Below are 26,207 nucleotides of genomic sequence, written 5' to 3' on the forward strand. Positions count from 1 at the left end.
TTCCCCTTTCTTGGCCCGGGATTGCTATTTCTGCTTAAGCAGAAGCGCTGGTGAACCCTCCTTCCCACAGCCCGCCCAACCCTTCTCCGTGCGCACCACATAGCCCGGACATCTCCCGACTGCCCTGTGTCCTCAGAGCACTCTAGGGCCAACTCCCTCAACCCCCCAGGCCCTCCTGGGTGCACCAGGGCTGCCCTACCATGGCACCCATCAGGAAAGCTTGCTTCTGTCCTCTCCATGAGGACAGGCACAGGGTAAGTATGTGAATGTTAGTTAAGCGACTAACAGTGAGTGGAAGGAATGAACTGGGTGTGACATCCATTAGAGCCCATCTCAGGGTCTGGGCAACTCTGAAAAAAACACAGCCTTAGGCAAACAAAAGACATCTCATTGAGTTGCAAGACAGTAGCAGCTTGAAAAGTAAGATCCACTCTAGGCGCTGTATCAATTTTACGTTCAGATTCCTGCCTCATTCAGAGCAGGGCATCTCCTGCTGCCAAATTTCTGTCATTATTCAGCAGCGCTTGTCTCCGAGCGTTCTTCTACACTGAGGAATGTAACCCAGCCCTGCCTGGCTGTGCTGGCTGATGGACAGCTCTCGTCGGCCCTCGGAGTGGCTGAGCCCTCCACTTGCAAGTGTATTTCATATCCAAGGGCCAATTGATTCGCTGGCACAGCAAGAAAAGCTTTATACAGGGCCACAAGTGCCTCTGTGTCCTTGTGGGAATGTGTACTGGCTGCGGGCATCCCTCACTGGTACTGGGCTGGGGCCCTGTGGCTGAGTGGGAATCCACTGGTGAACGGAAGGGAGCGAGGTCACCTTACCCGACTCAAAGGCTGGACCCAGCATCCTCAGTACCGTTCTAGGCCCACACGGCACAGCTGGGCAGGGTGGTTGCAGAACGCAGGCCTCGTTGGCGAGCAGGTCCCGGCAACACCAATGTCAGCCCCGCAACCATGATCCCCCACTTCCCAAAACCCCTTGTTACAGAAGCCCTGCCAGAGGCTGCCCACCTCTGCAGCGGGGAAAGAAGTCCTCTCACCCCAGTTGGAGGGAAAGGGGAGGTCCAGTGTGGGGACTAACACGAAGGTCACGGCAGACAGTGGAGTCATGCCTGAGAGCCAAGGACAGTCCTTACCAGGTCACCTGTCTCCCAGTAGCACCACTTACCTGGGGTCGAAGGGCCCCAGAAAGTTTCCATAGTTCCTGGCTTCTGTAAGGGGCTGAAGTCCAAACAAGGAAAGATGACTCGGAACCAGGAGGCCTCCCTGGGCTCTTTGGTCCAAATCATGAAGAGTTCGGCCTCTGGAGTCCATGGGCTGGAGAGGCGAGCATGGCCCGCTGCTGTTCCCTGATCCTCCTCCTCCCAGTCTCCGTCTGGAAAAGCCCCACCACCACCTTTGCTGAGAACAAGGCTACGCCATGACAGGATGGCCTGCCAGGAGCCCCAAAACCCTATGTTGGGGTCAGGGGAAAGAGAAGCAACAAGAGTGACCTCAGACATGATGCAGGTGAGAAATCATCTGGTTTTATTGAGAAGCTGTTGGTCATTGGATGGAAAGACATATATGGTACACAATTACAGGTGGTTTAGTTCATTACATGATACAAATCATTAGAGTCTTTACAAGTCATTACAGTCTTTGGATTTTTTAAACTCCCATTTACTGTGTACCAAATCATTATAATCCCAGAATCAAAGTCACTTCTTTATATGTGAACTCCTCGCATTTACACAAATCCACACATAGAGAAGCTGTTCTAAGACCCCCCAACACCATTAGTGTCAGCAGCCCACCAGGAAGGCACCGCGGACTCTGCGGAGAAAGATGCTTTGCGGTTCAATGGGTCAGTATCTTGGGCAGGAAGCAAAGGGTCACTCCCGTCTTGTGTGCGTGCACACAGCCACACACACACACTCAGGACTTCCTGTTTCACATACAGGGAACTTTTAAGGCAAGAGGAGAAAATGCTAGGAAGTAACGGGGGGATCTGAACACCTCCACCAGTCACCGTCCCAGCTCCGTTCTCTTATTGAACACACAAGGCCCACCTTGGTGGAACCAGAAACATCTTCCCCTCCTCAGCTCCGCCCTCCCACTCCCTCTGGTCAGGCCTGAGCACCCGGGACTCCAGTCACACGCCTGCCCCTGTCCCCTCTGCTGCCGGACGCAGGGCCCTGGGCAGAAGTGAGCCTTCTCACCCTGGAGCCTCCGTCCTTCACAAGGGCCCAAGGGAAGTGGCGGGGCAGGGCCAGGGACGTTCTAGGCACGCAGTGGGGAGGCAGAGCCCCCAGAAGCATCTCCCATCCCCATCTCTGACAGCACCTTGTGTGCGGTTACTGCCCTTCCCGACCTCGGGTGCCATCTGCGGGCCAACCCGCACTAAGGTGCCACTCCTGGGGCATTCCAGGAGCGCTTCAGGAGTCCTAAGGCAGGTAGGCGGGCAGGCATTCTTGGGAGGAGAGTCTGCTGGTCAGGGAGGCAAGAAGTGCAGACTAGAAGACGGAGGCCAGCCCGTCCTGGCCCACCACTCTTGAGACCGCACCTCCTGCCATCGCTGGCCCGGGTTGGTGGGGCTCAATGCCTTAGCGACCACAGCGCTGCACGTCCCTCTTTCCCAGCCACAAGCTGACATTAGTCTGCACCGAGAAGCAAGAGTGAACAGGGCCTGGGCCCAAGTCCACCTGCTCCAATCAGGAACTCTGGCTTGTTCTACTCCACTGTGAGTCAAACCGATGGTAAAAAGCACGGCACACCCGTCCCCCAGGACTTTCCCGGGACGATGCCACAGGAGGCCACTGCTGGGTGGATGGCTCAGCCACCACGAAGTTCCAGGTCCCACCCACACTGCCCAACCGCCATTCCCAGAGCGTCCCCACTACACAGCCCAGGGGCTCCCCCTCAGGGCAACAGCAGTGCCGGCCTCTCACCCAGGCCACAGTGACACCAGCAGACCCAGAAACCAACTTCTGAGTGAAACGGGTTTTAAAAAGAAAGCTGCTGTGCTGGGAAGCGGGTTGAGTTAAAGGGCAAGGCAGAGGTGACAGCTCTTCATCCAGGGACAGGTGCCACAGGGTTCCCTCGAAACTCTGGCTAAGAACAGGGAGAGCCCTGCAGGGAGTGCCTCCCCGCAGGGGCCAGGCCCTCTGCCAGCCCGGCCTCGGCCTTCGTGTCCCTCACAGCAACTGGGGAGAAAAAGACAACCTGTCCTCGCAGCCAGGGCTGGGACAGGCCCACCATGGAGGCCACTCCGTTGGAGGCTTCAAGACCCTGGAGAACGAGGCTTCCACAGCGCTTTCTAGGTGTTGTCTAAACATGAGAACTAGAAACCAGCTCCAAGAGTGGCTGTATGAATCCTGACCCAGGGCTCCTGTCCCTCGATTGGTGGCCTTCCACACACAGACACTAACCGCCACCCCACAAACCTCCCACCAAAGGCTCCAGGAGCAGAAGTGCCCCAGCAAGGAGGTGGAGGCCACCCTGGAAGCTTCCGGCTGTGTCGCCCGCACCATGCACAGTGGGCCTGGGGGCGCAGCTGCTGCCAGGGTCCGGACACAAACCAGGCACACTCCCTGTACCCGCCCAGCCGCCAAGTCCCAGCCCTATACTCTCAGGGTCTGGGAGTTGCCAAGAAGTTAAAATGATCCAAAGACCTTCCTAGAAACCAAAAGTGCACCAAATAAAGTAGCAATGCCTCTTCCTTTGTCACCGACTACAGAAGCACATCATTCTCCCAGGTTTTTGCTTTCATCCAAGTTAAGAGTAAGGCCACTGTGGATCCGCAATAGAGTGACGTGAGGAGGGGGCTTTATCCTCTGCTGCCCCCAGGACCCTCCACCCGGGCAGGAGGCCAGCAGCTCTGCAATGGCCAGAGAGGCCGCAACGTGCAAGGCAGGCCCTGGGCCCCCATACACAGGCAGACGACGATTGCGGCTCGCAAATGATTTCGGATTTTGAAAAAATAAATATAAATAAATACATTCCAAGCCTTCTGTGAAGGGAATAAACGGCAAACATAAGAGACTTTTCAGGTGTAAAGATGCCAAAACACCCACAAAGAAATCACTAAGAAACCCTGGCAGAGGAGGGATGGGGGGCTCAGGCCCTCGGCCCCCGCCTGGGGCACCAGGGCCATCTGCCAGAGTCCAGGGCCCTCCAGAGGCACTTGTGGAACCTGGGACCAGGGTGGGAGGCTGGGGGGTCCCCAGAGGCACTTGCAGGAACCTGGGACCAGGGTGGGAGGCTGGGGGGCTTGAGGAGTGAGCCAGGACATCCTGGGTGGCGGGGGTGGGGCTTGCCCTCCAGTGGGGAGGAAAGGCACTAGTTACAACTATGGTTTAGGTTAAGACATTAGTGGGGCCACCAGAATGGAAATGATAGAAAGAGCAACATAAGGCCCCAGGCACAGGCACACAGCAAGATGGCCAGGTGCTGCACCACCCAGGGCCTCAGTCCTAGCATCCCCCAGCCCCTGCGGGCACCCAGAACCTTCCATCCACTTGAGGAGGTACAGCTGAGGCCCCCACTTTCCCCAGGCAGAGAAGAAACAAAGCTTCCAGAGGCCCAGGGAGGTCACCAGCTCTGTGTCGTGCAAAAAGCATTCATTGCCCCGCCCCTGGGGAAGAGGCCACCAGGCTCCTGGCTCCCCAGGGCTGTCACTGGCAGGGCTCAAAAGGGGCTGGGCACCCCAAGAAGAGTTCGCTCTGAGGCAGCGGCTCAGTTGGCCCAGGATTTCCGGTTCTCAGGGTTCTTGTGGCTCCTCTCGGCCTTGGCCAGGGCAGCTGTCAGCGAGGCCAGGTTGGTGGCGGAGCCTGAGAGAGTGGCGCTCCGGCGGGCCTCTGAGACACCCAGCCGGAGCCCTGTGCTGCGCCGCCGCACGGGGCCCGTGGCTCTGCGGACCCGGTTGGGCCTGACCAGCAGCCCGTAGCCGGGGTTACACCTGAAGTACTGCTTCCCGCCGATGGAACCGTCATTCTTACCTGTGGGGGAAGGAGAGGGTGACATGGAGGGCAGCCCAGCTGCAGACTCCCCCCTACACCTCCCTCACCTCTGCAGAGGCCATGTGCCCACACTGCCACCCCCCTGGCACAGGTCCTGCACAGTCAGCACTCAGACACTGGCCATTGTCTGGCAGGGACTAAATGAATGTGGCCAGGGCATGGAGTGACCGCCTCCCACGACAGTGAGCAGTGGTGACCAAGGATGCACAGCCCATCCTGCAGCTTCAGGTAGGAGGTGACAGGCCCTGGGGAGTGCCTTGCGGAAACGCAGGTACAGGTCAGCCACTAAGGCACAGCTGGTCCGACCCGTGGGGGAACAGACCCTTCTCCATCTGGACCCAGGCCTGGGCTGGGTGGCGGGAGAATGGTTCTTTTGCTGAATCTATGAAGTGGAAACTGGCAAAACTGCCAAATGACGGCGAGTCAGAGGCCAGCGAGATGTGTCCGGATGGGGTGAGGAAGAGCCTCCTCCAAGGGCAAAGCAGAGATGCTCTAAGGTGAAGGATGAGAAAGCAGAGTCCAGGGAGAGCCAAGGGCGGGGGAGACCAGAACAAAAGGAGCAGGGGCAGCCATGGCAATAGGGGGGATGGGTACAGCATCTTCGTAGCCAAAATTATCAGGAATCTTCCACGCCATCTCCAGGGACTAGCCCTGCCCCCAGCTTCACCCCCGCAGGCCCAGCCACTCCTGCAGCTTCAGCCAATCCGCTGCCTCCCGGCTCCTCCTCTCCTGCCTGGACCCTGTCCCCTCTCAGGTCGGCCACGCTCCTGCCTCCCCCGACCCCCGGCACCGCCCTGGAGCCCGGAGTGCCCGGTACCCACCTGAGGGCAGGTCGAGCTCCACGCCGACCCACGTGCCCTCCTGGAAGTCAGCGGGCCCCACGTATCTCACCACGCCTGTTTTGTGGGCGCCCACGGTGACGAACTCGCCCTCTCGGAGCCACTCTGGGACCTCCTCAGCTTCCTCGGAATCAGAGGCCAGGGCCTGCCCCCCAGCGCCCGTGGCCGACGCGTCCCCCTCAGCCCCTGGGGAGCAGCCGGGGTCCCCGGCCAGCATGCGCGAGAAGGAGCGCAGCTCCGAGGCCCGCACCCTCCGGACGCGGAAGGGGGAGCCGGGCGCCGGGGCCTCGAGGTCCGGGCGCTCCTGGCCGGGGCTCACGAGCTGCTGGGGGCCAGGGGGCTCCTCGGCAGAGGCGGCCGTGGGCGGCGGGGGGCGGCTGATGGGCGCCTGGGGCTCGGCCTCAGGGGCGGTGGGCATGGAGCCGGGCGGGGCCGCAGCGTCCAGGCCTGGGCCCAGGGCGTCCGACAGGGTCGCGGTGGAGACGCTGTGGGAGAAGTAGCCGCTAGAGGCTTCACTCAGGGGGCTGGGGGGCCCGTCTTGTGCCTCCGGGGCCGGGGTGACCGCTGTGACAGCTATGACAGGCGGTGGGGAAGGCACTTTGGCGGGTTTGTCGCAGATCTTCAAGGCTGGGGCCCCCATCGTCTGCACCAGCACGTCAGCGCCCATCTCTGGCTGAGCCTGCAGCGGGACAGGGGGAAGCAGGGGCTGAGAACAGAAAACTTCCCAACACAATCCAAACAGGCAGCGATGACTTGGAAAAGAGCATAAGGTCAGGGGCACTGGCTCAGCCTGTAACCCCAGTGCTTATGGAGGGCAAGGCGGAAGATCACTTGAGCCCAGGAGTTCAAGAACAGCCTGGGCCACATAGTGAAACCCCATCCCCACAAAATAAATAAATAAATAAAAGAGCATGGCTGGGACCCGGCCAGGCCTGGTTCCCACACTGGTTCTGCCACTTAGGGCTGCGTGGCCCTGGCTTCCAAAGTGACAAAGGTTGAGGGGCCGATGGTGCACTCTGCAGGCCCTGTGCTGTGTGCCCAGGATCAAGAACACTGACCATGGCCACAGCCCCTGCCCCATCTACTTTTTACCTTTCATACAGAATAGAATCCAGCGCCTGCCACGCAGGGCCAGCATGCTACTAAGACCAAGACCCCTTGCCACAGAGGGCAGCACACAGTAGGTGCACACCAAAACTCTGCTAGGGCGAGAGCTTTCCTCCCATGGAGACAAAGGCCCTGCCCACCCCTGACCTCACGAAGAGACTGAGTCACTAAAGAGGCCAGAGGAGCACTGTTTTCTCCGGCAAAACCTAAACAATGATCTCATTGGAGGACTGGAACATGCTCAGCACAGCCTGGCCAGCTCAGGCACCAACAAGGAGCCACAGGCCTGCAGCCTGGCTGGGCATCCTGGGCAAGGCGGCAGGGGGGTGAGGAGAGAGGCGAGGAGGGGGATGAAGAGGCAGACGAGGAGGGAGACAAAGGCTCCCTGTGGTCCGTGGCCCTTTCTCTCCAAGGCTGCTATTCTGGCTGCTATGGAAAGCAGGTGCCATGTCAGGGGCTGGGGGGGCCTCGGACCCTGGAGAGAGGCCAGGAAGCAGCCCCCAGGGAGAAGCCACCAAGTGAGGCCAGCTGCTCTCCTTATGTCGGTCACTCTGTCTGAGTCACCCAGGCAGAGGACACACACACACATGCAATGCCCACATCTCATGGGGGATAGTAGCCACCGCTTGCCCCAGTCCTACTGTCTCTGGGGTATTCTTTCGTCTATAACGGAAACCATGTGAAGAAGCTGCCAGATCATCTTTCTATTCCTGTTCACAGTGACCGAAGAAAAGGAGAAGATGGGAACAGGGAATGAGATTGGTGGGGTGGAGAGCACTGCTATCCAGAAGAAATATGTTTTCCGATATTTACGGAAAAATTATTTATATTACAGGAATGGTCATTTTCCATTTGAAATACAGGATTTATTTGAACGGGGAAGCGGCTGAGATCTATAAGTCTCTTACAGTTACTTGGCTTACCTCAGCGGCTTGATAAATCATGCGTTTTCCCAGGAACTGTCATTTATATTCCCGTTTCCAAGGGCCCTCTTTTCCCCACCAGCCACACTTTCAGGGTGTGAAATTAACGGCACCTCTTGAGATTAACAGCCCATTTTTGTGATGAATCTCTAGGCTGCAAAATTTACTCAATCCAATAGATCAATAACTGTCACCAGCATAAATACTCTAAAAGATTAGGCAATCCTTCAATCATTTTTCCTTTGCACATTGTCCATGTTTTTTATTTATTCTCTTCTATTTTAGTTTTAATATCACTGACCTAGCAGGGAAGAATATGCAAAACTACGAGAGCCGGGAATCTGAATGGTAACCAGGGTCCTGAAATGGCTTCTGTTCCCTGCCCCCACCCCGCGTGAGGCCAGCCACTGTCACTTCAGCACCCGGCGCTAAGGGCCGGCCAGGTCAGGCTGTCCCAGGATGAGGCCAGCTGCATGCCTCAGATTTGCAAGTATCATCATCCCATTGGCTTCCACGGAAGTCACTGGCTTGGGCTGGGCTGGAAGGATCATCACATTATTCTACAACAGGCCTCCAGAGGGGAAAGCCCTTATCCAAGGCTGCTCGAAGTAAAAAGGCAGGAATTGGGGGCAGAGCTGCAGTGTCAACAAAGGAGGGAGCAGGATGGTGGAAAGCACTGACTAGCACTCCAGGCCACGCCCCCATTCGACTGGAGTTGATTTGCGAGTTGAAACCCAGGTGCCTTCTCTGGATTATACCCTTGCCACTGAAGGAGACATTTCTGGAGATTTCTGGAAAAGTCCAAGCTTGGAAAACTACCATGATGAACCACAGAAGCCACTGCCTTCACTGGCAAGGGGCCTGCTCTGACCGTCCCGCTGACCGGGGATGCTCAAACCTGCCTCAGCAAAGAGACCAGCACCACTCCGGGGGGAGGGGGCACCCCATCCCATCCACAGCAAATTCGTGAATGCCCAGCGTACACTGGGATAGTTAAAGGGTCGTTCAGATACAAGTAAATTCATGGAGATCTGAATATTCTTTCAAATTATTGTGCCTCTGTTGCTGTTGTTTTAATAAAGAAAATTTTCCTAAGAAGATAGAGCATTTCCTAAGAGAATGAAAGCGCAGTGGGAGAAAATAGATTTGTTGTTCATAAGATGAGAAGTGCTGTTGATCTGTGGGAGATCATAAGAGACTATTTTCTCCCCAGTTCAGCATTCGCCTTTTCACGCTGATATCATGAATCAGAATGAAATATAAAACTGAGAATTAAGCAAACATTTAGAAGGAGGAGATTGTTCTGTTTATAGAAATCTCCTCTGCCTAGCTGTGGGCTATTAAGGCAGCAGACTACATTAGCAGTCAAGCACCTAAAAGTTTAGCAATCATATGATTAACAAGTTGAAAATAGAAAAGTGTAACAAGGAAAATAGAGAGGGAAAAGGCAGTGACCTATATTATAGCTAATTACCAAAACAGGAATGCTAACATCAAAAACCGCGGGTGTGGACTCAACCGTTTCAGCATCAGGGCCACCCGCTCGCTGTAGGCGAGGTGGCCATCCCTGGCCCGACTGACTCACCTCCTCCATCCTGGTCACCCTGACGTCCGGGCCAGCTGCCTGCACCATGATGCGGGGCACGGGCTGAGGAGGCAAGTGCGCAGGTCAGGGGTCGAGAGGACAGAACAGGGGTAGCGGAGAGGCTTCCGCTGCACAGGCTGGAGGGCCAGGACCTGCCCGAGGGGAATCGGCCCATCAGGTGAGCAAGTGCGAGGGGCTCCACACCCTCCAAGGAACAAGGGACCCAGCCAGGGGCTACTCCTCCAGCCAGGGAAACAGGCCGCATGCCAAGATCACCAACACACGTGGTGCACTTAGACACATGTGACACTCCCTCCCTCCCTCCGATCACATATGCACATGTGAACCGAGGACTGGGCCTGTACAGACAAACATTGAGACAGGAAAGATCCAGAAAGACTTCCGGCAGGAGGTGAAAGCCACGCCAGGCCCTGATGGCTGGGGAGAGGAAGGAGTGTAGTCACAGGAGGGGAGGAGGAAGGAGGCCAGGCTGGCTGGAGCACAAACCCAGAGCCCAAGATGGCAGGCGCAGGTATGCAGGAGGCCCTGGGCATTGGAAACTAACCCTACTCAGGAGAGGAAGGGGGTCCCCACTGAGTCCTGAGCAAATCAAGAAGACAGCTGAAAGCCAGAGAGACTGACCAGGCGGGGACACAACCTGACCAGAAGAATATTTAAAGTCCAAAGAAGCAGATCAGTAATGCAATTCCAGCAACAGAGCAGGGGTGAGGAGATAAGAGCCACAGGAAAGGGCCTGGTGACTTGTGGACACATGGGCCAGGGAACATTAAAGAGCGAGAGGAAAGAATCATCAGAGCCAGGAAAAGGGAAGGCTGGGGGAGAGAAGGAACCAGAGCATCATTCTTTGCTGCGGAGTGGCTGTGGGACACACAAGCAGCTGAACAGATGTGCTCATCCCGGAAGAAGCTAGGAACACGCCATTTCTGCCCCTCACCCTCCCAACTCCCCAGCTGCAGGAACTGGGCCTGGCCTCACATGCTGGGCCTCACGAGGACTCCATTCTGCCAGGACAGCCGCAGGTCGGGCTTCTTCCTTGTTGGGTCCACAGGGCACAGCTGGTGGCTGCTCAGTTACTGAACTTCAACTGCCCAGAGGTGTGGACTCCACCTCTCCCGCCTCCTTCCTCCCAGCCCTTGGCAGTCCTGGTGCTTTGGCTCTTGTGTGTCTGGGCACCTGAGGCCTCGACGGAGTCAGGCCTTCTAGACAGAGCCTGCAGGCGTGCAGTCGGACTGCCCAGGCCTTCCTACTGGGAAGCCTGGACTCCAGCCATAGGGAGAAGAGCCCCAGAAGAAGCCAGTCCGCTCAGCAGGGTGCCCACCATGTTTACAAGCATGGAAGAGCCTCGCTTCACCAAAGGGCACCACTATGACCACTTGTGCCTTGGGGCTGCTTTTGGAAGAAAAGTATAAGAGGGAATTGATTCTGTGGAAGGTAAGGGGGCAGTGGCAGGACTCGAGAAAAGGCACGGTGGAGAGGACTCGAGAGGAAACGCAGCGATCAAGCTTAAAGACCTGGAAGGACTGGAGCCAGATGTGGTGGCGCACACCTGCAGTCCTAGCTCCTCAGGAGGCTGAGTCAGAAGGATCACTTAAGCCCACGAGTTGGAGGCTGCAGTGAGCTATGATCACACCACCACACTCCAGCCCAGGCAAAAAGCAAGACCCTGTGTCAAAGGAGAAAAAAAGAAAAAAGGTGGAAGGACCAAGGAAATGAACAAAAGGCATGGGTACTTTACCCTGCAAACACTGGGGCGCTCCTGCGGTGGTCTGAGGTCAGGGACAGCTAGGACCAGGGTCCATTGAAAACTATGTGAGCAACCAGTGGGACAGAATGAGGGAGGGTCCCCTAGTGGCAGTTAGGCCACTGCACATGACAAGGCCAGAAGAACAAGATCTTCAGCCTCCACCTCAATTCCTTGACCAGAACAGACTCTCCTCTGCGCCCCTCCCAGCACTGAGTTCCTTCTGTCCCGGCTGTTGCTCTCCACGGTCCCGCCTGTGGCCTCCCAGAGAAGAAAGTGAGGCTCAAGCGCGCATCCCACACTGCCAGGCAGTCCTCGCATGCCGGGGCTGGTGTCTTCATTTTTCTCCCCATAGTATTTAACGTCCCCACAAATGGGAGGGTGTTCAAGGGTATATTTCATGACAAAAGCAGCAAAAACATTTCTCAAACTCCAGAATACTTGCATCCTTCAGCTACATGTTACCAAAAGTGGACAAGATTGGGGAGCAACTGTTTCCACTACGGTGAAGTTTATTCCCCTTAAAGCCTAAAAATGTAAATACTCCAAGGATGGGATGTTAAGTGCCTAACATGAAACCTTTTCTAAGATCACATGATTCCTGCCCTCTGAAATAGAACATGCAAACAAGTTACACTTTCCTTCAGGACCCAGTGTGATTAGAAAAACCCAGTAGATAGATGCTTATTAAATATTTGCTGAAATGGACTCAGGGACTGGACTGCCTGCCACTTTGGTTCTCACCCTCCACGTAAAAAAGTTCAGCTCAACAGAGACTGCATCAGGTCCTACCACGCGGTGGGCATGGCACCAGGTGCCTCGGGTAACATAAACATCAGAGGCATGGGCTTTGCTCTCAACAGATGGGCAACCTCATTGGTGGGGAACACGTGAGCAAATCACTAAAATCAAGGAATGTGACAGCGGAATGGAAACTTCAAAAGCAGGGAGGAGGCCGGGCACAGTGGCTCATGCCTGTAATCCCAGCAGTTTGGGAGGCCAAGACAGGAGGATCACCTGAGGTCAGGAGTTTCGGACTAGCCTGGCCAACATGGTGAAACCCTGTCTCTACTAAAAATCAAAAAAAAAAAAAAAAATTACAGGGCATGGCAGCAGATGCCTATAATCCTAGCTACTCAGGAGGCTGAGGCAGGAGAACTGCTTGAACCTGGGAGGCAGAGGTTGCAGTGAGCCAAGATAGTGCCATTGCACCACTCCAGCCTGGCCAACGATAGCGAAACTCCATCTCAGAAAAAAAAAAAAAAAAAAAAAGAGGATTCAGAGGAGGAAGGGGTCATAAATACAACGGGTGTGAATACCACATGAGGGGGGCTTTTGGCACAGGCCTTGGGTATGAGTTCAGCAACTTTTTAAGGATGCCAAATATATCGACCAAGAATACTGAAACTGTAACTGACTGTAACTGTGCCATCATCCTTCACATGTAATAGCTGAAATTTTCAAGTGTCTCCTGCACCTTCATGCTCTTCTACATCTCCCCCGTACAGGCAGTCACCTCCTGTTTCAGGGGCTCAAAACATTTCAGATCGTAAGTTCATTAATCCTTATGACACATCTGGTAACTATTAATAAAAATGACTGTGAAGTATTTTGCAGCTATAAATATTAAGGAGAAGTCCCATGAGGCAAGTGAATATGAGTATAATTATCTACATTTCACACTACAGAAACCGAGGCTCAGAGAGCACTTACCTAATGGTTAAATGTGTTCACGTGGCCCTATGAGTGAGTGACACAGATGGAAAAGGACTAAGTTCTCAAGTGCTGGCTGAACCTGCAATCACACTGTCTACTGAGCGTTGCTGAAACTGAACAGATGAGTAGCTTACAGGCAACAGAACGGCTTAGAAATATTTCAGGGAAAAGGTGCCAGTCACTGCTCTAATCATATTGCGCTATTTTTTAACTCTGGCTTTCACATTCTACATGAACACACGGGAGATCGGATCAGAATTTCAAAACCTGGAATAAAAGCTGTTTTGGAGACCCCTCTGCCAAGAAGAATAAAATTAACCCTTTGACATGACATACAAAATCTCCAAGGGGACACACCTTGCCTTGCTTGCTCTACTAGGCCACTCAGAATTCCCTCAATGGACGGCTTTTCCACTCAGAATTCCCTCAATGGATGGTTTTTCCAGAACCTTCCTCATGCCACTCCACCCCCTGGGGAATCGTGTTCCACCTAGTGAATACAGACTCATTTCTAAGTCTCTGCTCAAGCATGATCGAATTCTCCTGCAACTGCAGGGAGCAGCGCCCACTGGCTTCACTGTGTCATCCGCAGACACTCACATGTGATGGTATCTACATCATCCTGCACTGTCTCTTCATCTGCTTATGTGGCTCTAAAGGGGCTTCTCTAAACTTCAGGCTCTTGGAAGGAGACAGACTACGTCTCATTCATCCTTGTATTTCCTTACATAAAACAGTAGCTCAGTGTTTGTTGAATGAACAAATGCATAAATTACTTAGCAAGTGACAGAGAAGACTAAATTGTACAGTTACATAGGAATGTGGGATAGAACAGACTCTGAAATGCGGGCATCAGAGGAGGTAAAGGGGAAAAGAGGTCCCAGCTGAAGCAAAAAAATAATCACTTCAGAACTTCTCCAACATTGAATTTTCTGATGCATATTTTTTCTTGTTTGAAAATAAACCTTTCATGGCTAACAATCACGCCTTATCCTGAATTTCAAAAATTCTTAAATGTCATTTTTTAATGGTGCTTAAACTAATACGATCCTCTAAGTCTTGTTTTAAATACTAACCAATGATTTAAATCCAAGTATAGAAAATTATTTTTTAATGGAATATATAAGATATGTAAGATTTATTTTTTATTACAAATAACTAGTAGCCAACCTTTCATCTTCCCGCTGCTGAAGTGTGAAAAACCTAAGAAACAAAAGGAAGCAGGGCAAGGGCATATAAGGAAACACCTGCTAACCTCCAAAAACGTTCTGATAAAAGTAATACACAACGGATACAAATCAGACACAGTGCACAGTGACTCTCGCGCCTGCAATCCCAGCACTTTGGGAGGCTGAGGCAGGAGGATCCCTTGAGCCCAGGAGTTCGAGACCAGCCTGGAAAACATGGAGAAACTCCATCTCTACAAAAAATAAATTAGCTGGGCATGGTGGTGCACACCTATAGTACGAACTACTTGGGAGCTGAGAATTACTTGAGCCCAGAAGGTCGAGGCTGCAGTGAGCAATGATCACGCCACTGCAATCCACCCTGGGTGACAGAATGAGACCCAGTTTCCAAAAAAAAAAAAAAAAAAAAAAGACATGTACAACCCAAACATTAAGCCTCAGTAATAACCTAATCAATATAAACACTTTTCTAAGGTTGTCTTGACCAGGGGCCTGGAAGAGAGGAAAATGAAGCGTTCTGGGAGGCGAGCGGGGAGAACACGTCCAGCCCTGGATTGGAGCCTGTGATCCAGGCTCCGGCACGTGAGGCCTTCAGTGACCGGGACACGCAGCCACCCTGTGCACCTGGAGGCTCTAGATCCTGACAGGCTGATCTGGAGGAATGTGTGAGCCATGACGGCAGCAGCACTTTTGTCCAGTTGGCAGGTGTAGTTATTTTAAATGCATGGCTTGGCATTGTAACTTTCGTGTAAAAACCTCATCACCTCTGGGCTTCCACACCTGTCTGCAAGGGGGTGATCCCATCCACATGAATTCTCTAAGCAGGGAGGCGGGCCGGTGGCTGCTGATGCCCGCCACAGCCACCGTGACCCTGCCTGCCACATACCCCTCCAAGCAGTGCCTCGAAGGACTCAACACCAGAAGGCGACTGCGGGTTTCTGACCCACGTGACAATCCCTGCTAAGGGTTCTACCCACACTCGAATAGTGTCTTCTAGTTCCATTCTCTTCAAATCCACTTTCCAAACTGCAGCCAGAGGGAGCTTTCCGAAAAACAGAAGTGACCATGTCACTCTCGGCGTAGCAGCTGCCAGGATTTCCCACTGCAGCACACGAGGAAACGCCGGCAGGTCCCGCATGGTGTATTTCTGCTGCTCGATCCTTCCCTCCTACAAACGCTCTACTGATTCATTCATTCCACAACTACAATGACTTGGTTATTCTTAATCACTGTCAGCGAAATCTCTTATGGTCACATTTGAGCATTTAACCTCGCTTTCTCAATGGGAAGCTCAGTTCTGCCACTCCCAAGGCTCTGTAACCAGAGACAGGTGCGCACCCTCCCCATTTCCCCAACAGGGCAGCGGCCCTGACATGGCAGCCACCGGCCCCTGGTGGTAACCCAGCACTGAGAATGAGGCTAATGTGATTCAGGAAGTCCATTTTTTATTTTAATTAATAAAGTACAACCTTAACTGGTTATATAACTGAAACGGTTTTAAGTATGTTTAGAACAGCCTCGGCATGTGGGTCTGCTTTTTCAACCATAAATTTTATGAATTCTAAATGCAGATCAAGTATTTCCGACGGAACTTTAGTGTCTGAATTGCAATGTGCTAGAAATGTAAAATACGCACCTGATTTCAAGGACTTTGTACAGAAAGAAGGATGGGAATATCTCAATCTTTTTTTATACTACAGTTGATATGACAGTACTTTCAATACACTAGGTTAAACAAATGTTATTAAAAATAATCTGACCTGTATTCTTTTTACTTCCTTAATGTGGCTACTAGGAAATTGTAAGTTACATACATGACTCGCATTATATATCTATTGCATGGTGCTTGTCTAACTCAGTCCTGTTGTTGAGATGGCGCATTAAAATTCCTGGTGTGGTGCCAGGTACACTGGAAGCTCTCGGCACATTTGTAAAGTACTTCATTGGAATTTTGTGTCTGGTCTTCCTAGATATCTCTAAGTTGGCTTACTAAAAGTACATTTTTAAACAGTCAATAATTTCATCTGATCTAGAAATCACAAGTTTTGAATTAACTGAATCAGTCCCAAAGTCATTCCAGGATGAATTCCATTTTCTTTCAAAAGAAAGAAACTAAGATTTCATTAATTTACTCATTCACAAATATGTACCAGGTACCTACTACATTCTAAAGACTGTGGTAGGCACTGGGGATGCAGTGTGAGCAAAACTAGTCCCTGTGCTCTTCAAAACTAGGCACTCAAAGTCTAACATTTATATTCCTATTTAATTTTGGTTACACAAAACAATTTTTAAAAGGCCTATTTTTCCTATCAACAAGTAAATTATTTTATCACTGGATATAAGTGAATAATACCATTCATGTGGTCTATAAGACATTAGATATGTGTTATAGTCTAACTTATTCTAAGTATTACATAAATAAAATTTTAAATACTAATATTTCCAGAGCTACCAGAAAAGATATCGCTTCTGATTTTTAGTATCTAGCCAGTTTACTTTAAAAACTTCTACATAACAGCCTGGGCAACATACCAAGGTCCCATTTTTATAAAAAAAATTTTTTTTTTAATTAGCCAGGCATGGTGGCACACTCCTGTGGTCCCAGCTACTTGGGAAGCTGAGGTAGGAGGATCACTTGTGCCCCGGAGTTCAAGGCTGCAGTGAGCTGTGATCACACCACTGCACTCCAGCCTGGGCAACAGAGCAAGACCTTGTCAGAAAAAGTAAATTAAAAAAAAAAAACAAAAAACTTCTACATAATAATACTTAAAACTGATTTAAACATTCATATAAGAAAATTAGACACAGAGATTTTAAAAGATAAAACGCTCACTTCATCCAAAATGAGTTACTAGTTTTTCAAGTGCCCATGAAGGATTAAGGATGCTTAAAGAATGTTCGCTAATCTAAAAGCTTTAAAAATAGGGCCTTGTTGGGCGGGGTGGCTCACACACACAATCCCAGCACTTTGGGAGGCTGAAGCAGGAGGACTGCTTGAGCACAGCAGTTCAAAACCAGCCTGGGTGACATAGGGAGATCCCGTCTCTACAAAATTAAAATTTAAAAATTAGCCAGCCATGGTGGTGTGTACCTGTAGTCTCAGCTATTTGGGAGACTGAGATGGGAGAATCACTTGAGCCCAGGAGGTCAAAGCTGCAATGAGCCATGATCACACCACTGCACTCCAGCCTGGGCAACAGAGCAAGACCCTGTCTAAAAAAAGAAAAAAAAAGTCTTCATCCAGCCTGTCACCAACTTAATATGCCCTATGAAATAAGAAATGGCTTTTACATTCTTAAGATTGAAACAAATCAAAAGAATGTTTCATAACATAAAAATTATGTAAAATTCAAATTGCAGGTTATCAAGTTTTACTAGAACACAGCCAGACTTATTTGTTTAATACTGTCTATGGCTAGTTTTGACAGAGACCACATGGCATGCAAATCCTAAAATATTTACAATCTGTCCCTTTATAAAATACAGTATGGCAACCCTTGGTCTAGAGAATAAAACAAAGCCCATTCCTTAAAAATGGCTGGCAGATGCACCTCTTCAATCGACTTCTTTACTGCCTCAGAAACCCTCTTACTTGCTGAAGTGAATTTAAGTTAAATTTCATTATTTTTCAGATCAGCTACTAAACCTGATTATGAAGACAACTCCGGCATCTCTAACTATGTCCACTATATTACCTATAAATGCATGGGGCGAGGCTAGACAGCAAAATGCTACGATTTTAGAAAACTGAAAGAGTGATAAGAGTCTTACAACAATGGCAGGATTGCCTAAAAAATCCTCCCTACACTGAAGAGAAATCAATTGCCCTGAATTTTTTTTAAAAAACTATTTGTTAACCCCAGAACAAGTGAAATGCAGCACACTATATCAATAGCTGCTTAAGATGGGCGGTATTCAACTACAGAGAAAATGCTCATATGTTATTTTTTAAATAACCTGAAGGTTTAAGAAAAATGGAGGCTGGGAAACAAGGCCTAGATGTGTTTTCTTTACTTTTTTTTTTTTTTTGAGATGGGAGTATCGCTCTGTCACCCAGGTTGGAATGCAGTGGTGCCATCTCAGCTTACTGCAGCCTCCACCTCCCAGGTTCAAGCGATTCTCCTGCCTCACCCTCCTGAGTAGCTGGGATTACAGGCGCCTGCCACCACGCCCAGCTAATTTTTGTTTTTTATCAGTAGAGATGGGGTTTCATCGTGTTGGCCAGGCTGGTCTCGAACTCCTGACCTCGTGATCTGCCCACCTCGGCCTCCCAAAGTGCTGGGATTACAAGCGTGAGCCACTGTGCCCGGCAGTGTTTTCTTCTTTTAGTTAGGATGTTGAACCTTTACTTGAGACACAAGGATACGTGTTTACATAATTCATTTAATCAAGGAAGTATGGCTAGTTTAAAACAGCATCCTTGTGTACAAGGCAAGAATTAGTATTTGTGCTTGTTTCTCCCTGTTTTATATAAGAAAGAATCACAGTCATGAAAGATGGATAATTACACAGACATCTTTTCAATTAGCATCAGAGATGGGCAGGGGCGTGCTCTTTCTACACAAGCCTTTATCTACCTACCACACATGAGGCTATGTTGAAATAGGAGAAAAATATCCCTGCTGTTGATAAGGCAGCCCTAACCAAAAGGGACGGACACATAAATCAAGACAGGCCAGCAATGTGACTGTGCTTTTGACAGTGGAAATTAAATCTGACCATTAACTCTTTAATTCTCCAGATTCATCAAAGATGCCATTTACAGTTCCTAACTTTGAAGTACATAAATAGCTTCATCTGAACACAAACTTCTAGATACATGAAAAAAAGCTATTATGACAAATTAATTCAATCTAACTAATTAGAGAGCAGGAAGTTCCTTCAATTATTTTATGTGCTGTCTGAGAAACACACTTGAATATGAGTACAGATTTCATTAATTGCAGTTCATTATTTTCCAGATTAGTTACTAAACTTGCATCAGAAGGTCAAAGACAGCAATTTTGTCAGCTGCCACCTCTTTCAGTGCAGTATTTTTGCATTTCTGGAACTCAGACAGAAACTGATTACAAACAAAAACAAATCTCCATAAAAATGAGAAACATAAGTCCTTATGAATATGTTCAAACCAAAAGATCTTGTAAATTTAAGAATATCTTTGTTTTTAAACCTTCTGAATAAACTGTTGACTTTCATCTTATAAAAAAAGATCCAGGAACATTTTCATTTCCATTTGATAAACAATATGAAGATAAAGTAACAGGAAAACAATAACATCTTCACCTGAGAACCTGCTGATTCCAAAGAACAGGTTAATAAGCATCCAGGTTTTCATTAAAGCTTCTCTGCAGTTATGGGTCTGTGTATCTTTGCATGAGGGAGAGAACTGAACATTCTTGTCTGAAAATGTCAAGGACACTCTAATTAAAAGTATTTTTTTATAATAATCATTCCTCCATTACACAACTTGTACCTCTTTTCCACTTAACATAACAAAATATAAGGAATGACTGGTAAAAACAGGACTCATTCTATTCCTTAGTCCTTACCTGGATTATTTTATATTCTCATAAACTTTGTTTTTATTTTTATTTTTGAGGCAGGTATGTGTCACCACACCCAAATACTATTTTTTTAATTTTTAGTAGAGACAAGGGTCTTATTATGTTGCTCAGGCTGGTCTCGAACTCCTGAGCTCAAGTGATCTGCCTGCCTTGGCCCTCAAAGTGCTGAGATAAAGGTGTGAGCCGCCGCACCCAGTCTAACTTCCTGTTTTTAAGTAACAGAAATCCACCCCCTCCTTTTTTTAAAAAAAAAAAGACAGGCAGGCTGGGATGGCAGGATCCCTTGAGCCCAAGAGGTTGAGGCCACAGTGAGCTGTGATAGCACCATTGCACTCCAGCCTGGGCGACAGAACAAGAGCCCATCTCAAAAAAAAGAGTACCTTGCTATCTGTAAACCATTTTCCCACTGTCAGCTGTCACCATCCTCTCTGTTAATTTCATCACTATGGCCCTAGGACCCTCCACTGCCTTAGCAAAACCATCCCTAACAATCCTTCCCTCCTCGGTGCTGGTATCCCTTGAATGCTTATACAGTCAGCTCTCTTAGTCATTGTTTGGTGAAGCTATAAATAACTCCTTTAATCCTTCCTCATAAATCATTTTTGATGTTATTCTCTGAAACAATTCCAACTGGTCACTGCATTTCTAGTAGTAATAAATCCAGAACCAAGTACAGTAATCTAAGTGTCATCTAATAATATCAAAGAGAGCCCAGGTTGGGGGCTGGGGCTTTGTTTAGATAGGATAGTGTGAGTTTCTGCATTATTGCAACTGTTTCAGAGAAGTTTTAAGTCTCCAAACTAAACTGGAATAAAAACATATGTGGGTGACTGAGGCAGGAGGATTACTTGAGGCCAGGAGTTTCAGATCTGTCTCAAATAAAATAAACTAAAAAGCAGTTTCAGTATCTTTCATGACAGGTGGGAAACGGGAGACAAACGGTTTCAGGAAGTGTGTTATTAAACATGACCTGCTTGGTTTCCATGCCGATCCCCAAACCGTTCGGGGTGTTTTGTTTTTGTGCTGTTTCACATTGTCACCCTTAAGCGATGTTAACTATCTGTCCTAAGTCTTTATGCCATATTAGTATCACTATTTCCCCCTTCCTATATTGTACTATTGATCCAGATTCCTTTTAGGCATATGAATGGACCTGGATTTTTCTGGATTTTATCTTGATGTTGTCTAAACATTTAAATATCTGATATTGCTTATTTCACAACCATTTAATGGTCACAGACTATTGAAACTGGTGCACTAACAGGCACTAGCAAATAAAAATGAAGCATAAGACTCAAAACTGGAGAGGAAGGTTCCGGGTACTTGTGTATTTCTTTAAAGGTGCGGCTAAGTCCAGCACTGGATGCCTCACACAGGGCCATAGCCACACCAGTGTGTGCGCAGGGCAGTCCAGCCACCGCCATCAACATCCACCCTGCTTCAGGCTTGCGTGGCTGGTGACACAGAGGAAGGCCCTGGCCGCAGTGCCACTTTATTTCCATATATGTATGTAACACAGTCTCCCACAAACTCTTTGGTAGAAAGAGGGAGAAGTGTGGAGTGGAGAAGGTAGTACTGGCTACATGGAACTGAAATGTGTTGGTCTGTCACTCTGGCTTGACAAGTGATGTCTACTTCCAGGTATAGAGCTCTGCCATAGGCCTTATTATGTTCAATATCCCAATACTCTCAAATGCAGAGAGATTACAGCTTTAGAAGTATGTGGACGGCCAGAATATATGCATTTAAAAAAAAATTACTCAGAAAGATCTTGATATCCTGGGAATGTTAAAACACTATCAAAGATAAAAAATTCTAGGAATGAATCCGAAGTTCCTCATTATTTTCACACATCAATTACACCATATAATAAAAGAGTAGTAGTACAGTGACAAGCGTATCAACAGACAAAAAACCTGGTGATGTTACCTGACCAACAGCACAATGAGCTAACACCTTTCAAAAACAAGCCCCACCAAGCGCGGTCCCAGGCTGCGCCAGCAGCGTGATCATTTAGATGAGGAAGGAAACACTTCCACCATTTGCAAGTCCAGGGGGAACGCTCTCATTTCTGGACTCCTCACTTTAGGGAGGACCCTGGCGAGACAACTGTGGAATGACAAAGCATGTCTCAGATGAGATGTGGGAGACTCATCTAGAGCTGTTAAGACGGGGGAGGTCTGAGAGAACAAAGATCCTAAGAGAGCTATCATCACTCCACTGCACTCCAACCTGGGCAACAGAGCGAGATCTTGTCACAAAAAATAAAAAAAATTTAAAAAACTTCAACATAATAATAGTTAAAACTTATTCAAATATTTATATAAGAAAATTATACATATATATTTTGGCAGGGCACGGTGGTTCACGCCTGTAACCCCAACACTGTGGGAGCCCAAGGCAGGCAGATCACGACATCACGAGATTGAGACCATCCTGTCCAACATGGTAAAACCCTATCTCTACTAAAAATACAAAAATTAGCTGGGCGTGGTGGCGGGCACCTGTAATCCCAGCTACGCAGGAAGCTGAGGCAAGAGAATCGCTTGAACCTGGGAGGCAGAGGTTACAGTGAGCTGAGATCGCACCATTGTACTCCAGCCCGGGCAACAGAGCGAGACTCCGTCTCAAAAAAAATAAGTATATATTTTAAAGGATATAATACTCACTTCATCCAAAATGATGGTTATTAGTTTCTCAAGTGCCCATGAAGGATTAAAGATGCTTACTTAAAGAATGTCTGCTAATCTAAACACCTCAAAAATAGGGTCTTGTTGGGCAGGGTGGCTCACATATATAGTCCTGGCTCACATATACAATCCTCCCCACTCCCTTTACTTCCTGGTAAGAACAAACTCTGAGGCAAAGATTGGTTGGAAAAATGACGATCTCGTTCCTGTAGGACCCCCAGGAGGGGGAGTAGAGATTGTTTTAGAAGCTCAAACTTCAAATTGTAGGTATCGAATCTGATTTTCAAGTGCATGGAACTCCATTATAATAATAAAGCTTACTATTTTTAAAAAATGAGGAACACTAAAGGAGTCTAGCCAATACGGCATTTTTCTTCTTCCTGTTATTTGCAATTCCACAGGCACTAAAATGCCCTTTTTCAAAGATGAAACACACTTCAGAGTACAAGTGAAAGCATAAAGCATATTCAAAGTATATTTCAAGTATGCTTCACTTGTTGTACCCTGAAGTGTGACCCAAGTAAGAAAAACAGTTTTCTTGACATTATCATCTACAGTTCTAATTTATTTCTCACAGAGCTTTAGTAGAGATGGTCAGTGAAAATGAGATAACCAAGATCATCTCTGATCAACTAAATCCATAATGAAAAGCTAAGATTTTTCTCTCCTTTGGAAATGTTCTTTAGCACTTCCACCAACCTAGGAAAGAAGGTTCTTAAATATGTCTTCATCCCTCTAATCCCCACTCAGTCGTGCGTCTTTCATCTCTAAGCTGTAAACACAGTCCTGTCTACCACTGAGTAACACTTGGGACCCACAGTCTAATATTACAGTCTGGGCACAGTGGCTCATGCCTATAATCCCAGACATGTGGGATACCAGGCGGGAGGATCACCTGAGCCCAGGAGTTCGAGACCAACCTGGGCAACACAGCGAGACTCTGTCTCTAAAAATAAAAATTTTTTAAAAGTTACCTGGGCGTGGTGGAGCGTACTTGTAGTCCTAGCTCCTTGGGAGACTGAAGCTGGAGGATTCCTTGAGCCCAGGAGTTCAACGCTGCAGTGAGCTATAATCGTGCCACTGCACTCCAGACTGGGCGACAGACCGAGACCCTGTCTCTAAAATAATATTATTATAATTTGTTCACATGTCAAACAATAGACATTTTGCATCCTCTATGCACCAGGCACCATTTTGGCACAACAAGTCCTGCCCTCAAGGAATACTGTGGAGAGGGATAATTGATAAACATGTAAACCTAACAATAACTCCTGATAAAAAGGTTAGAAATGGGCTGGGTGCGGTGGCTCACACCTGTAGTCCCAGCACTTTGGGAGGCTGGGGCGGGTAGATCATTTGAAGTCAGGAGTTTGAGACCAGCCTGGCCAACATGGTGAAACCCCATCTCTACTAAAAATACAAAAATTAGCCAAGCGTGGTGGGGTGGGCGAGTGCCTGTAATCCCAGCTACTCAGGAGGCAGAAGCAGGAGAATCCCTTGAACCTGAGAAGTGGAGGTTACAGTGAGCCAAGACTGCACTACTGCACTCCAGCCTGGGCAACAGAGCGAGACTCCGTCTCAAAAAAAAAAAAAAAAAGAAAGAAAGAAAGAAATGGTAATGTAGTGCCTGTGTGCATGGTGGAAGCTGTTCTGGTGTGGCCGTTCAAGAAAGCCCACTCTAGACTCAGAGGTCCTTCCTCAGAGTGGCCTTTCCTGACTGTTCCATGGGAGGCCTTTGGGAAGAGCAGGGTGAGAGGGCCAGCACCAGAGCTCTCCAGACTGAAGGTGCTTCGCGTGCTCATAGGCTTTATAAAAAGGCGACTTATCTGACTTAGTACTGGTGAGCAAATAAAGAAGAATGAAGATTCAAGACCGGGGACAGGTCCTGCAGTGCACTGTGAGCCACAGTGAGAAATTCACATTTCACTCCTTTCAGTGGGAGGAAGTGGAAGGTGTCACGCTACTGACGACTGTAAGGCTGTGAAAGACCACTCTGGCTACTCTGTTTAAACAGCTAAAGCCACGGAACTGAATGAAATTTATGCATGGAAGGAAACAGGTTTAAAAATAAAAGACAGCGTCCTGGTTGTAGCTCTGGGCGCTGGATGTAAAGACTTGATGGAATCTACAGTCCCAGGAGAGGATCAAGGACCGAGGGAAGGGAAGCCAGGGAAAGGAAGTTGCACTGAAGCCTGGAGATGGAAGTGTTTCCAGTGTTATGTTGACGCAAAGTCTGCACCATGAGGACAAGGCGGCATGGACAAGGGGGAGCTCCCTGGAGACCCTGAGAAAAGGGAAATGCCTTCCAAGGAGCAGAGTTCTCACAAACCAACTGGAATGTTCTGGCTCTATTACCAGGTATCTTCATCAAGACCAGTTTTAGATTTATATACTTTATATATTTTTATTTTTATTTTTATTTATTTTGAGACAGAGTCTCACTCTGTCACCCAGGCTGGAGTGCGGTGGCACGATCTTGGCTCACTGTATCCTCTGCCTCCCGGGTTCAAGCAATTCTCATGCCTCAGCCTAATGTGTTGCTGCGACTACAGGAGTATGCCTGGCTAATTTTTGTATTTTTAGTAAAGACAGGGTTTCACCATGTTGGCCAGGTCTCAAACCCCTGACCTCAGGTGAGCCACCTGCCTTGGCCTCCCAAAGTGCTGAGGTTACAGGTGTGAGCCACTGCACTCAGCCATATATTTTATATTTTTATGAAATACAAAATATATGTATGAGGCCAGCTTTCCCAAACCTTTGCTCACATGTGCTCAAACAATAAATGACCAACTAGAGTAAATGAATAAAAGTTGCTTAAGAAATCTTCCATATATTTCAAGGTAACCTCTAACCTGGGCATTATAAATTATAGTTAGTCTCCAATCACTACATTTGTTTCTAACACACTGTTCCTCTCACATCCAGAGAAAGCTAATCACTCATTGCCAACACAATAAGAGAGTAAGTAAGTTCTACAGGTAGCAGGTGATATGACTTGCCACAAGCAAAACTGAAAATAGCTTTAAAGGAGAATGGTAACGATGGCAGGCTGACTCCGTGACTTCCAGCGTGATTCCAATTTCCTCCAACCTACGTGACTGCCTTCACCAAACAGCAACTAACAACACTGGATAGCAGACTTCTCTGAATAAAAATAAGAATCACCACAGGCGCTTATAAATGCAGATTACAAGGTCTCTCCAAGTTAGCTATGGGTTCCCAGGGCAGGCCAAGAAACTGTTTTTTAAAACAGCTCCCTTGATAAATCTGACAGTTCATGAATCACACTTTGTGAAACAATGATGCAGAAGTTTAGAACTGAATAACACACACAATAATGACCCACTGGTTCAGTTCTGGTGGATCTCTGAGGAAAAAAAAACACCAGGAAAAATAATCACTGCCTACCTCAGTCCCCGCAGGACTTAGCTCCTGCAGTCATAGATTCATTTCACTAACTCTCAAGCCCCACCATGTGCCTAAATACAATTTAAACAGCTGCAAAATCTTGGTTTTAATTTTTCCATCTACTGTGTATGCTTACTTATATGCTTATATAAAGCTAGAATTTTAAAAATTACATATCTGCATGGCAGCCTGATAAAAACTAATTCCTTCTCCCCTGAATATATGCATTCATACACTTAGAGAATTCTTTAAATAGTTAAGTCTCAGACAACTCACTTGGATTTCTGCAACTCGAATGTTTAGAAGAACGTGGAGAAGCTGATGTCAAAAGACCTATTTGGACAACAGAACTTGCCCTGTATGTGTTTTTGAATGAGTATAAATAAATCCTCATTTATCATTTTCTGCTGAGTTAACACC

The 26,207-nt window shown here is 48.4% G+C and overlaps 1 protein-coding gene across 2 annotated transcripts in view; it reads right to left on the minus strand.

The window, feature by feature from the left end:
• Nucleotides 1-1,507: 1,507 nt before the first annotated feature.
• The window catches only part of KIF13B (kinesin family member 13B), a 193,901-nt gene continuing 169,201 nt past the window's right edge, over nucleotides 1,508-26,207 (minus strand). The window contains exons 38-40 of one of the 2 annotated variants that reach the window (XM_015145098.3): nucleotides 9,458-9,520; nucleotides 5,825-6,521; nucleotides 1,508-4,982 (exon numbers count right to left, since the gene is read on the minus strand). In XM_015145098.3, the coding sequence (XP_015000584.3) occupies nucleotides 4,720-4,982; nucleotides 5,825-6,521; nucleotides 9,458-9,520 (1,023 nt within the window). In that variant the 3' untranslated portion in view covers nucleotides 1,508-4,719. The remainder of the gene's footprint in view (nucleotides 4,983-5,824; nucleotides 6,522-9,457; nucleotides 9,521-26,207) is intronic. The other variant, XM_015145099.3, reaches the window with a different exon arrangement.

The sequence above is a fragment of the Macaca mulatta genome, chromosome 8 (assembly GCF_049350105.2).
Source record: "Macaca mulatta isolate MMU2019108-1 chromosome 8, T2T-MMU8v2.0, whole genome shotgun sequence".
Classification (NCBI taxonomy): domain Eukaryota; kingdom Metazoa; phylum Chordata; class Mammalia; order Primates; family Cercopithecidae; genus Macaca; species Macaca mulatta.